Below are 16245 nucleotides of genomic sequence, written 5' to 3'. Positions count from 1 at the left end.
CCTCGACAAAAAGAAATGGGATTTCTGCATAGGATTTTGGAAAATAGCTCGAAATAAGGTCTGTGGAAAACGAACCTGTTTGATAAATGCACGTTATGTTCAGCCGGATAATATCCACATGTCTGCCCTACTTTTATCATTTTCGAATCATAAATCTAGTCGCCAGAAGCAAAATGCTAACGTTATGCTATAAAGGAACTACAGCAGGGTCGCTGCTTCAACGTCACGCCAACTTTAGATCGATATTCAAAACTACAGATTCAAAATTGTACAAGTTGAAGCGTTTGTTTTAACAGCTTGCAGGAGGCAGGTACTTGCTTTCAAGCAGAACAGGGCAAACTAACTTAGCGGGAGTGTTTACGTGTCCGGCGCAATGTAGCCACTTGGTAACAACCATCGTTTTTCAGAGACGTAAACTCTTCAAAAATCCCAAGTGGGGTCACTGCTGATGTATTTAATGTCGTAGAACAAAACGTGATCCGTCTCTTGAATGTGTTTCAACCACAGACCTTATTTCCAGATATTTTCCAAAGTCCTACGGAGAGATCCCTTTGACTCTGAGACGAGGCAACTGTAGAGTTATATTTGTATTTATTCATGTTAGCAAACTATGGATAAGCTTAAAATGGGAATAATTTGGGTAAAACTGTGAGCTGCATTTGGGGCCTGTTGACATGTGTTTTTGAGGACAAAGGAAGATGGGGGAAGGTGAGAGCATGTCCTGATTTGCATTCAACTTAGAACAAGCTACAGTGGTTGTGATGTTAAGAGAGGTCCCTTGGGTTTCTCTGGTGCTTATCAATAGTAGCAGTTAAGTGAATACTGTTCAAACAATACCTGTGTTTGTGTTTTATATTGATTTCTCTGTTTTATCCTTTCATAAATGTAAGGACTACAAATGGCTATAAACATTCTGGGCTGGTTGGAGTAAACAGGGTTTTATGGCTCTGTGGGGGAGGTGTGGGTATGCAGGCCTTGAGACCTTTTGTTGTAAAGTGAGCCTGTGTGGTTTCCTGCTGCGTTTCCTGCTGCGTTGCGTCTCCCAATGAGAGGACCTGAACAGATGACCAGCTGACCTAACACCAAACCCCTCCTTCTTACTCTGGTATATATCCGGTGGATCCCTGGCGTTTGGCCTCTTCTTCACATGCTGCGCTCGGGTGAAAGTAGCTCTGCAGTATGCGGACTAGAGCAGGAGTAAGCCGGCATTACTCCTTAAGCATTGCAATATAACTGTAATATATCATGTTGTATTGTAATGATTGTATTGCATTGTCATATTGCCATTAAAGTAGATTATTGTTAACGGTTACTTTGTAGATATGGATTCCTTCCTGTATTATAACCAGCTTCATAGGAACGCGCGGAGATTTGAAAAGCGGACCAGTTATCCCTCCAAATCTCCAACAAAATGGTGACCCGACGTCTAGAGATAACGAAGCTGAGGAAGAATTCAGACGCTTTCAAACATCTCAGACAATCAGCAGGACTCTGCAACTTTGCAAATAAGGTAAGCAGACGATGAAAGTCGCCTGTCTGTAATTGGATACGCTAAAACTTTAGGATTGTCTGTAGGCGTTTCACAGTGTTTTTTATAGTTTAAATGGAATATACAATGCATATTTTACTATGTTAGGAAAGTTATATACAAAACGTAAACGTGGATCGACAGGTAGACGAAAGTCCTGCGTGACGTAAAATAGAGCAGTTTGGCGCGGATCTGCAGGTGTTTATTCCTGAGTGGCGTAGAGATGGTGCAGTTTGTGTGAATGCGAGGTTTGAATCCTGCACGGCAAAACCTGAAAACTCGATATATCAGATCGAGTCGCCGTTTAAAACTGGGGTTTAAATAACAGACCAATGCTAAAAGCTTAAAGCCAGAGGTCTGTTATATATTAAACCAAGGTAGAGCGTTTCCCTTTGTCTGGAAACTTCTGCTGCTGCCATCTAGTGGCTGAAAGGGGGTATCACACCCTTGAAACTTCTGCTGCTGCCATCTAGTGGCTGAAAGGGGGTATCACACCCTTGAAACTTCTGCTGCTGCCATCTAGTGGCTGAAAGGGGGTATCACACCCTTGAAACTTATGCGAGCTTAGAGTTTAATCATTACATTGCTGGCCGGTATTGTTTGGTAAAACTGGTACAAAACAATAAGGGATTGAACATTTTTTACAACGACAGCACCAGGAGATGAGTAAACTCAAGAATCTGTAGAGTGTAAATACATTGTGCAAAACACATTTTACACTCGAACTGTTTGCAAATGTAGACAATATAAATAAATGTTCAGAAAGAAGACATAGGCCTACACTTGATTCAAATTTCATTACTGTGATCCGATGGTGTGCTCTGCAGGTTTACTATTGTTCGAAGTAACAGTGGGATTTAAAATGAGAGAAGATATGGAGATGTTCTTTCATAGTGTGTGGAATATGTGATGCTGGAAACATGTAGGTATTTCAGAGTTGTGTTGGGTAAATATGTAACAATGGATGAAACCATTTTTGGAGTGAGTTTTTGTAATATCATAAGTAGACATTAATTATGTTGTTTAGATGGCATTTAACAACTAAGACAGATAGTATGATTAGAAAGAGACAGAGTGGAAAGGGTTGGATTTATTTAACATCAGTGTGCTAGACTTCTTATAGGTAATGTGTACCGGGACCTGGACTCCCCCTCTGAGTTAGAAAGGCTTTGATCCCGACCCTCCAAGCAGACAACGAGACCTAACCCAACAGGAGACTCCTCCTTCTCCATCGTACAGACAGAGAACCAGAGCTGAACCAACAACAACAACAAGACTACATCAAGACTGCAGCCAGAACTATCTCCACCTGTGGCATCCAGAACCCAAACCAGCATGCTGACATACAGAGAGATACTCTCATCGGTCCCTCAAACAGGACATGAAGTTCCAAACTGCGCCGCGAGATTTGGCACAATAGACATGAGAGCAGAATCCGCCCTCCATAAAAACAGCAGAGAGACTGTAAAGGAGTGCAACAACAGTGGCATGATGGGGCTGCAGATGTGACTGGGCCAATGGCTGCCTACAAAAGTTACAGCGGATGGATTCAACAGCTGATGGACTGAAGAGAAGACAGAATCAGAGGAGTTGGCATGGTCGATTAGAAGTGAGGAGGCCGGGGTCACGGCTTGAGAAAACCAGGGGAGGAGGAAAGGAGAACGGGAATGAGTGAGTTACACATAAACACACTTATTCACGAAACGCACATTTAAATAACTTGAATTAACTTCATAAAGACAGAAAGATTTATTAATCATTTGGTAAATTAAAAATAGCAGTAAAGAGGAAACTATTAAAGTAAAATGATAATCATCCTAAAACACACTGACAGAGTAGAACCATATTCTTCAATATTTTCATCATGTTAACAAATCATTCTTTAAGACATTTTTATTCACGTGTGAATAAAGTAGCGATCTCATTGGTTACAATATTGATCACCATTAAAAGGATAGTTTTAGGAACCACTCTATAGGACAAATCTTTGTTTGTATTAATGGCTAGTGCCAAGCCACATATTAAATTCCAATCTAAAGTGTTGATTTCACCATTGTGGCATAGTTATTACCAGACTTCGGTTTTAAATCCTTGATAAAGGAGGGAGTAATTGTTGCATGTTCGGACACCCAAGGTTCCACACACTGCTAAAGAGTTTAACATCGTTTTTTAAGTAGACCAGAGTTATAATGACCTATGAAATGCAGAGCGACACAGATCCTAGTAATGTTTTGACTCAAGATAATAGTTATTGTACAAAAGTTTCTGAAATAGATCATTAGACATTTTAATTAGTAGTGGTACTCGAAGGAAGTGAGTTTTGTACCAAGTTTCAGGAAAAGTGGGAGGCAGAAGTCCCAATGACAAGTGAGAATCATCTTGAAAATTATAGTTGAAATCGTGACATATTTTTGTAGACAAAGGATACTGGCCTATGCTGAAATGTCAAAGTCTCTGCAGAGCACGACACATGGCCAAAAAAGACGGAGACCAACTGACCTTTGACCCTGACCGACAGTGTAACTTGACAAGGCACTGTGGATGACTGACTCTGGGGTGAACCTGACCAAACTTGACATGACAACCAGACAGTGTGAGTGTGAATGTATGCCGGCATGTGATCAGTGTAACTGCATGATTCTAAACAATAACTAACCAAGCATGTTTTTGGACTAACATATTATTTTGGAGCTCCAAGGGAAACAAGAGGTTTCCTAAAAATTCCACAAAAAGGGGAAACCGCACATGTGATATTTTCCTCTCACATGAGTTGGCGGTTTGCAAATGTAAAACTAAAATCTGAAGATTCTGTTTCTTTTAGGCCTGAAGGACGGAGAGGAACACTTCTTTTCACTGAAGTGTTCACTGTGGAAATAATGATAATAATGTTCGTTATGTCCCTAACCAATTACCTGACAGTTTTTGTTCCCCTCCCATTACAGGCTTTTGTTACACATGATTTCATGTGTAAAAGGGGGAGTGAGTATAATGTATAAATGTCAACATGGCTGTAAAATTCACAATTTAAATTTTTCTTTTAAGGATTGAGCATTGAATGTAATTAACCTGCTCCATATCTGGGGATAAGATACTGTTTGATGAATGTTGAGATGTTTCTAAATATTGATTTGAATTATAGCAGGTAACACAGAAGCAGTGGCCAAGGGGCTACTGTGAAACCGAAGAAGTTGACCTGTGATAGTTAAACAATTTTGTAATATTTTAACAGACATTAGAGTAACTGAGGTTTGAAATGTAGAAAGAACATATTACAGTTAAAGCTAAAACATAGTAGTGTATTGAGACAGAATTTAATTTAGACAACATCATGTAACTAGCCTGGTAAAGAAGTAAAAGCCATAGACTTCATTGTTTAGGTCATTATAGGGATATACATTTCATCTAAATTTATAATAGAAAGACATTTGATGACAGTTTGTTGGAATTCTGTATTCATTTTTTCAGCGTGATAATATCTAAGCACTGACAGGTAGAAGCAGTATCACCAGGAAATCATTCACTTTGTTAGCATCGTGATTTTGGTTGTTTTTGAATCCATAACATTAGTGTGTTTCTTTACCAGAAACATTAGCAGTTCATATTATATTTGGATTTTAAATAGGATTTCATTTAAAAATAAACACAGATGCTTGTCAGAAATTCAGAGCTATTGAAATATGTTATTTAGTTTACCTAAAGATGTTGAGGTTCTTATTTAGTTGGCACAATCCAAGTATTAAGATTCTGAAGCTGCACTGGCAGATAGGAGGTCTACAATTAATTTAGAAAACCTGTTCACAGACGGCTGTTGTTTCAAGACACCTCACCAACAGGCTCCAAGTGGGGCAAAACAGCTGAGCGTAGGCTTGAGGGAGTTGTATCAGATTTCTCCACACAGGTCACCGGCGCCAAAAGGGGGACCCGAGAAGCACGAGGACAAAGTGGCTCAACCCCAGGCTCTCCGACCCCGACCGAGTGACCCAGCGGACCTCTTATGCCGTCTGCCTGGGAGAAAAGGGGGACAGCTCGTACCACGGGAGCCAGTGTGCGGCGGGGAAACCACCTGCTAGGACCAGGGGACGACATCAGGACGGACGTGGCCCTGGCAGACGTGGACTACTCGGAAGCAGCAGACTGGAGGAGCAGGACCCTGGAGACATCCTTACAGCAGACGACCCGGGAGGCATCATCAGCGGGCCGGAGAAGGAGGACCCTGGAGACATCTCTACAGAATCGACCCGGAAGCCGCCATCAGCGGGCCGGAGGACGAGGAGGAGGAAGACATCTCTCTAGCAGGCAGCCCAGAAGCTGCTGTCAGCGGATTGGGTGGACAAAGACACGGCAAGCCAGGACGGCGCAGCAGAGGAGTCTACTTCGCTCTGATCAGTTCTACCCGTGAAGGGAAAGCTGCATCTCTCCCTCCCTATTAGCTGTCCTTGTGGGCTATTCCTCCGAGGGGGGGGGGGGGGGGGGGCTGATGATTCTAGCACTCAGCTACCCCCTCATGGTTCCTTCACTGCCATGGAAAGTGGTGTTCTGTCTCCATGAAGGTTTCAAGTACTCTAAATACCAGCTTCGGATGGATTTACGGACACAGTAGAAAAGAATGACCGTGGGTATATTTCAAAATGCCTTGTCTAAGTTTATCTCTGGAGAAGGAGATAAAAAGGGGGATTTGTAGAGTTATATTTGTATTTATTCATGTTAGCAAACTATGGATAAGCTTAAAATGGGAATAATTTGGGTAAAACTGTGAGCTGCATTTGGGGCCTGTTGACATGTGTTTTTGAGGACAAAGGAAGATGGGGGAAGGTGAGAGCATGTCCTGATTTGCATTCAACTTAGAACAAGCTACAGTGGTTGTGATGTTAAGAGAGGTCCCTTGGGTTTCTCTGGTGCTTATCAATAGTAGCAGTTAAGTGAATACTGTTCAAACAATACCTGTGTTTGTGTTTTATATTGATTTCTCTGTTTTATCCTTTCATAAATGTAAGGACTACAAATGGCTATAAACATTCTGGGCTGGTTGGAGTAAACAGGGTTTTATGGCTCTGTGGGGGAGGTGTAGGTATGCAGGCCTTGAGACCTTTTGTTGTAAAGTGAGCCTGTGTGGTTTCCTGCTGCGTTTCCTGCTGCGTTGCGTCTCCCAATGAGAGGACCTGAACAGATGACCAGCTGACCTAACACCAAACCCCTCCTTCTTACTCTGGTATATATCCGGTGGATCCCTGGCGTTTGGCCTCTTCTTCACATGCTGCCCTCGGGTGAAAGTAGCTCTGTAGTATGCGGACTAGAGCAGGAGTAAGCCGGCATTACTCCTTAAGCATTGCAATATAACTGTAATATATCATGTTGTATTGTAATGATTGTATTGCATTGTCATATTGCCATTAAAGTAGATTATTGTTAACGGTTACTTTGTAGCTATGGATTCCTTCCTGTATTATAACCAGCTTCATAGGAACGCGCGGAGATTTGAAAAGCGGACCAGTTATCCCTCCAAATCTCTAACACAACCCGTAGTGGTAAAATGCTAACTCACTCCCGGGTTTTAGGACTGCACCATATAGTGAGTTATAATCTCCCAGAGATGGATTTTGATTGATATTATTGCAGATATGTTGCAAGCTAGCTAACATAGGTAACCAGTTCAACCAAATCAAATATACTGACAAAATACTCTGCCAACAGTGACAGTTGGCCAATCTTTGTGTTTTGGCCCATTTGTGTTTTTATATTTGCATCGCTTTTGAAACTCCAGTACATTTCTCCAGATGGAAATATGTTGGGGCGTTGTAGCGTATATGCACTTTGCCACTAAAGCATGCGTTTGTCATTACTTTTTTTAAACAGAAAAATAAGAGTGTTACGGTGAGACATTTCAGTCAGAAGGGGTAAAAGCTGAATTCAAATCACCACCTCAGACTTGGACATGAATCCTGTGCTAATGATTTCCAACAGTTAACCCTTGACATCCACCAATCGCAGCCCTGTTGCATGTTAAAGCGAGGGCTCATGCTCCGTCTCGCTGCATTAATAGTATTAATAATAAGGGGGACATGTAGTTGACCCTTGAACTCACCGTTTCCGCAGTGAAGGAGGTCAGCATATATTTTCTGAGCTGGACTGTGTCTGAGGAGAGAAAAAAAAGTGAATTACATACAGTACAGAGCAAAAGTGGAGACAATGGAGAAACAGAGAAAATAGGTGTGTGACTACGTGAATGGATATCAGGGGGATGAATTAATGAGGGACTGGGACTATACTGTATTTTGACTGCAATTGTATTAATTATACTGACTGTAATTAACAAATACAAATTGTAAATAATGTAAACATGTAATCCATTACAATTACTAGTTACCTTTTACATATACAGTTATTTTTTTGCATCCAGATAACGTAATCCTGTTACATGTAATCCATTACTCCCCAAGCCCAGTCAATGAATTGTTGAATGAATAAGAGAATTCAACTAGCTTAAAAAAATTATTAAAAGGGGCATGGTGAGTTATTACCGTACAGTACTGACTCATTATTTAATTCCCAGAAAATTGGCTCATCATTAATTCAATGTATTACTAGCTGATGAAATGAGCAGAGAATGGAATAATGGTGGTACAATAAAGGGTGACTAGCTATGCTGCTTAACTGTTTGAAAGGCTGAATAATTAAGTGTTTGCATGCAGTGTTAGAAAAAGTATTCAGATTCCTTACTTGAATAGAAGTACAATACCATGCGAGTGTAAACATTATCAATTACAAGTAAAGTACTGCATCAAGAATGTTACTTAAGTAGAAGTATTGAAGTACGATTAGGAAAATGTACTTAAAGTGTTAGGAGTAAAAATACCCAATGCAAAACCTCAAAAAACCTGTAAATATTTGTTGAGCAATAGCAGCAAATCTTCACATTTAAAGCTGGAACTGTGAAATATTTTGAACACAAAATGTCTTAACGTAATTGCTGCCAATACATTTTCTGTTAACCCTATCATGGTTTTAGTTACTTACTTATAATCTATACCAAATAATCATATTTTAAAGTTTTTCCTATTGTGTATTTTGTGTAAAATATAAGAATGTATAAAGTAAATATATGTGTTAAATAAATGTAGTGGAGTAACAACTATGAAATAGGCTGCCAAAATGTAATTGAGTATGACATGAAAATACTTGGGTAAAGTAAAAGTTCCTCAAATGTGTACTCAAGTACACGTTACTCAAGTACTTGAGTAAATGTACTTAGTTACCAATGTTTACATGAGTAAGTGAACCAGTTGAATGAAACTGATGAGAAAACGCACAGCTATCGGAGCTGAAGTGAAACAGGCAGAGCTGAAGGGAAGCTGATGATACAGGTGAGCTACAGCGAGAGGCTGAGCAAACAAGAGAGACGTAGGGAGGAAACAGTGCACACAGACAGGGAGACGCAGAGGAGAAGAGGAGCGAGGGAGCAGATAAAAGAGGAGGAGTGCTGGAGAGCATATCTCCAGGCAGCGACACGGGGAATTACTGTAATAGTTTCTGTCACTCCCCTTCTCTGTCATCCTCCGTTCTCTCTCTATCTCTGCCTCTCTGCTTTGTTTTCTCACAGAGGAGAGCATCTTCTCACAGGAGTCATTCAGTGTGTGTGTGTGTGTGTGTGTGTGTGTGTGTGTGTGTGTGTGTGTGTGTGTGTGTGTGTGTGTGTGTGTGTGTGTGTGTGTGTGTGTGTGTGTGGGTGTGTGTGTGTGGGGGTGTGGCCTAGCATTACTATACTTGTGGGGACCTACATCTGTTTACACAGTCACGTATGGGGACTCGCCTCCCTTATGGGGACAAAATGGAGGTCCCTATGAGGGGAATCATTCATTTTAGTGTGAAGACTTGGTTAGGTTTAGGGTAAGGGTAAGGGTTAGGATTAGGATTAGGGTTAGGCATGTGTTGGTTATGGTTAAGGTTAGGATAAGTCTCCAGGAAATGCATGTAAGTCAATGTAATGTCACCTGAAGTGATGTATACATGGTATGTGTGTGCATGTGTGTGTGTGTGTGTGTGTGTGTGTGTGTGTGTGTGTGTGTGGGGGGGGGGTGTGTGTGTGTGTGTGTGTGTGTGTGTGTGTGTGTGTGTGTGTGTGTGGGGGTGTATGTGTGTGTGTGTGTGTGTGTGTGTGGGTGTGTGTGTGTGTGTGAACAAGTGAGAGAGAGAATCAAGACTGTTGTTTTTCAGTGATAAGGGAAATGAATGACATAAATTCATATTGAGGAAAAATAACTCCATGTGCTTTCTCATACCGTTCATGACGTTAAGACATACTCAAGTGCATTTGAGTTCATTTACTGATATTCACAATTTATTCTTAAGATCAATCAATCAATCAATCAAAGATGAATATATTGAATTTCTTACGATTGGCATTTAAAAAAATAATCTAATTGATAAATCGCTGAAATAAAAATAAACTAATGTTTAGTCGTTCAATTCTGTGTCTGTCATTTCATAACATTTGATCCAAAATCATTTTTTGCTTAATTAAAAAGGGCTCAAAAGAGGCCAATGTATTATTATTAATGTATTAATCTATTATTAACATTTGCAGTGTGTGTGTTTTGAGTGAATTAGCTGCTGTTTAGTTTTTAGCATTTTTAATATGGTACTGTGTCCAAATTGGCTCCTGATAACAAAGTAAATGTGATCCTGGATAAGCTTGTTAAATGTCTCTTTTTTAATTATAATTATTACTTTATTTTGTGTTTATTATAGTTTTTCAGAGTAGATACAAAAAGCGTTAATAAAAAAAAGTACTACAAAAATAAAATAATACTTCCACATAATATAGATAAAAAACAAAGAAAGAAATATAGAGACAAAAAAGTGGAAAAGGGAAAGAGACGAAAAGAGGGGAGAAGAAAGTGTAATTTCAAATGGTTCCATTGTTGTGGGTTGTGTGTGACCAAGCTGGTGTACACTACTAATGGGAATTAACTGCATAACTTAATTAAAAGGTGAACACAATTTGAATATTCAGTCAATAAATAGACAAGAAAATAAAATGACCTGCTAGTTGCTGTGTGTGTGTGTGTGTGTGTGTGTGTGTGTGTGTGTGTGTGTGTGTGTGTGTGTGTGTGTGTGTGTGTGTGTTCCAGTGTGACCTTTCACTTACCTATTCCTTCTCCGTCGTCCCAGAAGAACGATCCTTGAGCGGTCCCGCTGTCGCTCAGGGCAACTATCAGTCCTAAAGGATTCCTCCGGCTGAAGCAGAATGGGTAGAGAGGGGTTGTAGCAAATGACATAAGTGCAACATCTATGTATACTCCCTGCTGCTGAGGACACACACATTAACATTCCTGCTGGCGGGATCCACCTGATCTCACCTCTGCCGGGGCATTCATCACCCTCTGACTGTCTCACTGCATCGTTCTTTAACACACACTAACCATCACAGATGGCATTTCATTTGACTGGTGGAGAAACCACAAGAAGCAACTGCAATGCGTTCACATATGAACCTCTACGGGGGCCGACAAGTGCAAACGCGCTTCAACGGCCCCACAACACGCTGCCCTTTCATCAACAATGCAAATACAAATACATAAGACTGCCATAAGACTATTATATAATACTATACTAACACCTGCACTTTTGAAACAACATCCATAACATTCATCTGGCTGCAACTTACAAAATATCTAATATATCATATTCCAATCGCTTGTATATAGACTCTAACGGCCCGTCTACACTACAGGCGTCGAAAAAGCTTGAAGCTGGGCGTGTCTGCGAGCAACGCGACCAACAACCCTCCCGCCCCCGACATACAAAGCAATAGCAATGTTAAAACGAAGTAAACTGGATATAAAATCCCCAAACAGGCGAAAACCTACCAGATTCACCCACTGTCTCTGCCACCTCCCTCCATGCCTCGCTCCTCCGGTTTGTATCCCGGTAGATGAACAGAGACTGATCATACAGCACCGGGTGATTCACTACCGCTATAATGAATTTTCCCTCCATTTTTTTGAATATGAGGAAATGACCTGCGTAGTCTCCCAGCTTACACGCGGTTTGATTGGCTAGCGCTTGTACTGGCAGATTTGCATAAACGGGATTTCATTGGCTGACGCCAGCTTCGAGCAAGCATCGAGCCTCAAAAGTTGAACATTGTTCAACTTTTGACGCCGATAGACGCTCGCGATGCTTGCAACGCCTTGCCATGCTACCCACAATGCAGTTCGGCGAAGTTTGAAAATATCCTACGTCACCCCATTCAAATGAATGGGCGAAGCGTTGAAAGCATTTTTTGACGCCTGTAGTGTAGACGGGCCGTTATTGCACTATTTTTTCTGTTTATCTATTTTATTGTGTTGCACTGATGGAGGAGCCTGTGACCTGAGACTTCCATCGTCATAACTACACTGTAGCTATGTACGTATGACTAATAAAAGCCTTGAACCTTGAACAAACGAAACGCTGAAAGAAGCTCATAACACAGCAGAAACAGGGACACTAAAAAGTGATGCACATGTATGTGTTTTGGCACATTTGTGTTTTTTTTAAAATTGCATTCAATTACAACGTTTCTCCTAATGTAGGTTTTTTTGGGCCGTTGTATCTTGTTTTACATCTCCCTGTGGCTCCAAATCTCTCCGCAAACTAAACAGACAGGAAGTTGACCCTTAGCTGTGTGCTGTCATGATATATCAGCCGTGATGTGTGTGCACTCACCTGTAAAGGGTGCTATTCTCTGGTTTCTGCCAAGGCAAGATGTATCCCCCTCTGATATGAAGGTTGATATGATCCAAGGGGGTAGGCATGCTAACCATTTTTCCACGCACTCCAACATCTTTGGCCTGAAAATACATGTGGTAATTCATTTTGAGACATTTTATTCCTTTGTGGAAAATGTGTGTGCAAATAAAACACGAAGCATACAAAGAAAAGGTGGCATATACATTTAAAGCATTTCTGTCATTATTACACTCCTAAAGAATAATTTTGTAGTATATTCAACTTTTCTCTAACAGCTTGCACCTCTCTTTATGCTGAATGGACACTTTAATGGAGGTAACTAACCACTTCCCTGCACCATCCTGTGCCCCCGTTTGAATCGTTGTTTTCTGAAGTTTCGTTGGGCTTTATGATGCTGGCTAACAGATGGGGAGTCCCCTAGCTAGAAACAGACGATTGGATGTTTGTTTTTGTCATCAAGGCGCCTTCTGCCGATATTGAGCTGCAATCTGCAATGATGTGGACCAACATGACTCTAGTTAATATTGTCTTTTGGGTTTCTGTTGAAGTTGTGGTTTGAGTCTCTTTTTCTGTCTTTTCTTTTTAGACATAAAGCACCTCTTGATGCAGGATATGATGCTCAGATCTTCATATGCTATTCATTAGTATTCACACTTAGAAGCCAGTCAGGTGACAACTACTAAAAACTAAATGATTTAAAACAACTTAAACATGGGTAATGTAGATACAACATGTAATGTGCCAAAATGGTTCATTAAAGACAACTGCTTGTTCTTACTTGTTTATGTTGGTATGAAAAACTGTTAATCTGTGATATAGTAGATAGACTTCAATAGTATGTTGTCTTTATTTTGAGTGAGTGTTAGTTACATTTTGCCAAATTTAGTAGCGTAGAAAAACTACAGCCGAGTGCTGCCACCATTTTGTGTCAACTAAACTGGGAAGCTACATGTTTTTGTTGTTTTTTTTTTAAGTCAATTTATTGAACATGTCAGAAAAAAAACATAGAACAATAATAATAATATATATGTTCTTTTTTCTCTTTTCTCACTCATAAGAATAATTATAACAAAGTAAATAAATAAATAAATAAATAATATAATATATATATATAATATATAATATATATATATATATATATATATATATATATATCATATCATATAATATAAAATAAATAAATAAATAAATAAATAATAATACAAAAAAAAAAAAAATAATTCTCAAATAGTCTCCGTCATGTTCAACAGGGGCAAGAAGAAGCTTAAACTTGTCTGGTCCTAACCCCTCTAGCATACATTTTCCTTATAAATAAAATATTAGGTCATCGTCATCATCCATCCTTCTTCTCCCGCTTATCCGTGGTCGGGTCGCGGGGGTAGCAGTTCCAGCAGAGAGCACCAAACGTTCCTTTCCCTGGCCACATCAACCAGCTCTGACTGGGGGATCCCAAGGCGCTCCCAGGCCAGCGAAGAGATATAATCCCTCCACCTGGTCCTAGGTCTACCCCTTGGTCTCTTCCCAGCTGGACGTGCCTGGAACACCTCCCTAGGGAGGCGCCCAGGTGGCATCCTTACTAGGTGCCCGAACCACCTCAACTGGCTCCTTTCGACGCGAAGGAGGAGCGGCTCAACTCCGAGTCCCTCCCGGATGACTGAGCTTCTCACTTTATCCCTAAGGGAGACGCCAGCCACCCTGCGGAGAAAACCCATCTCGGCCGCTTGTGTCCGCGTCATCGTCATCAGTACGATGTAAACATATGATGGTGTATTCTGTTATCTTTTTATATTATATGTTAAAGCACTTACTGATGTTTAAGCTATTTAATTTTGAAAGTAATATAAGAGAAAGTAAGCAGTCCCAGATAATTACTGTGTTACTAGAATAGGGATTCTCTACTACAAGAAGCTTTCATGTTTTTTGTTCTTTGTAAATTGCTTCATTTTATTTATGCAAATTAAGAGATTCAAGTTATTGCTGAGGAAACACCTCTCTATCTATCTATCAGGAGACATCAACAAAGTCTTTGTCCTCCTAATTGTTTACTGGTTGTTACGGACTTGGACTCACCGTGTAGAAGTCATACCAGCGTGTGTTAGGAACATAGCCGTCCACATTAGTGACTCCCTGTCAAAGACAAAGTAAGCAAAACAAAGATATTCATAATATAAAGTTATATAAGTCAAAGAAAGAAATGTGTGTGTATGTGTGTGTGTGATTACCTTATCAAGGGCAGGGGTGATAAGGAGGGCCGGTCCCCAGAGGAATTGCTTGTGTATGTCCCATGTGTTTCTATCATTCGCAAACCTGTGACACACCAGTAAACATAGCATGAGAGTGGACTAAAAAAACAACTGTTCAAGAAGTCATTCAGAATTCAATGGTTTGAAGATGTAAGCCAAATATCTCGAAAAGCTCCTTTATAAGAGTCTACAAATATGAATATGTTTTTATTTCTCATACAGTTCTACACATTCACATCTGGTAGCTGCAAGGTTAAGCTAGCGTCGTCTATGGTTGGCCTCGAAACAGGCCTTGATCAAGCATTTCTTACTGGAAGCTGCTGTAGGAGGGAAAATATATACTTATAATTTGTCATCCCTTCACAAGAAAAAGTGAAAGTCACGAACCACCTTGTATAAACTCACTCATACTAAAGCCCATGTTGACAGTTTATAATAATTAAATGTGCTATTTAGCTAGCAAATGTTGGCTATCTATCTTTCTATTTAAATCAAGCTAGCTAAGGTATTCTATCTGTCTAGTGAGCAGGCTTACCTTTAGCTACCCATTTGTACAAGCTATCCAGCTAGCTTTTTCCAAATCCGTGGCTCTCGTCAATTCAAATAGTTATTTAACACCCTATGGTATGACCTTGACATTTTTGGTGCTTTTTTTTTTTAAACAGACCGGACACCCTCATAGAGCAAGCGGCCCCTTACAGCTCCAAACATCGCTGTACATTCTCAAACATACGTTTTTTAGATAAAGTAATAACAAAGTGGCAAAGACGCTTTTATCGTAAGTTTCAAAACATAATATGGCAATGTGGAAGCGAACTTGAGCCGGGAGAGCATGAGATGAACAAGGGAGTCTTTGTTGGTAACAACTAGTAAAACATGTGTTTTACATTAAAACAGTGGAGCTGAAAACGTGTTGGAGCACTTAAATGAAAGCTCTACTTAAATTGGTTTTTAGTCCAGTAGCCACCACATTTGATATTCTGCATCCTAATGACAAGCCATGTAGTATAAAATCAGTTTATCTTGCGAGCAGATCAGGAGAAAATAAGATCCATCGTGGTAATAGCTAAATGATCCGATTAAGTGATTACATGTAATGCTGGAGCCATGATGTTAGCAGAAGAGATAAGACCCGTGTGTGAGTCCGTGCTTACTCGTGCAGGAGGGGTCTGACTACTGTGCTTCCTTTGGTGTGAGCCTCAAACATCAGTGTGTACAGGTAGGGCAGCAGGGTGTAGCGGATGTTCAGGACGTCCCGGGAAACCTGGGCGAAATTGTCATCCCAAGCAACAGGATCTTGTCTCTGAGAGAAAAACAATATATACAAAAGTGGTGGTTACAGATAGCCAAAACCAATAGTGTGAGAGCTACTTATGCTAACTAATATTAATATTTCAGAAGAAGATGTTCATGTTGACATGATGGATCACATATTATTTGTATGTCATATAAATGAATACCACCTTTTTTGTATAGTTTTGTGTAGCTATATGTTATTTACAAGAAATTATTCAAAATGAATCTTAGGTTAGAGTAAATGAATACATCTTATTCGTTTTGAACACTTATGCTTCTGTGTTTTGGCTTTTGAAAGTTAAAACTTAACTCGAAGTAGTAACCCTTTCACTTAACCTCAAAAGCGTGCCTGACCTCCCATGCCTAGCTACGGTTATCAAGTAATGATTCTATAATCATTGTTCAGGGAAAGGTGTCTAGCGAGCGGTTAATTGGTAGCGCCCACTT

General features: G+C 40.2%; 1 protein-coding gene across 2 annotated transcripts in view; it reads right to left on the bottom strand.

The window, feature by feature from the left end:
• si (sucrase-isomaltase (alpha-glucosidase)) overlaps nt 1-16245 on the bottom strand; it is a 127096-nt gene that overhangs the window by 7608 nt on the left and 103243 nt on the right. For both annotated transcript variants that reach the window (XM_034234033.1, XM_034234027.1), the window contains exons 41-46: nt 15657-15805; nt 14482-14566; nt 14330-14386; nt 12236-12360; nt 10674-10762; nt 7611-7660 (exon numbers count right to left, since the gene is read on the bottom strand). In XM_034234033.1, coding sequence (XP_034089924.1) covers nt 7611-7660; nt 10674-10762; nt 12236-12360; nt 14330-14386; nt 14482-14566; nt 15657-15805 — 555 coding nt within the window. The remainder of the gene's footprint in view (nt 1-7610; nt 7661-10673; nt 10763-12235; nt 12361-14329; nt 14387-14481; nt 14567-15656; nt 15806-16245) is intronic.

The sequence above is a fragment of the Gymnodraco acuticeps genome, unplaced genomic scaffold (genome assembly GCF_902827175.1).
Source record: "Gymnodraco acuticeps unplaced genomic scaffold, fGymAcu1.1, whole genome shotgun sequence".
Taxonomy (NCBI): Eukaryota; Metazoa; Chordata; class Actinopteri; order Perciformes; family Bathydraconidae; genus Gymnodraco; species Gymnodraco acuticeps.
The sequence above is the reverse complement of the archived record's forward strand: the minus strand, read 5'-3'. Positions and strand labels throughout refer to the sequence as shown.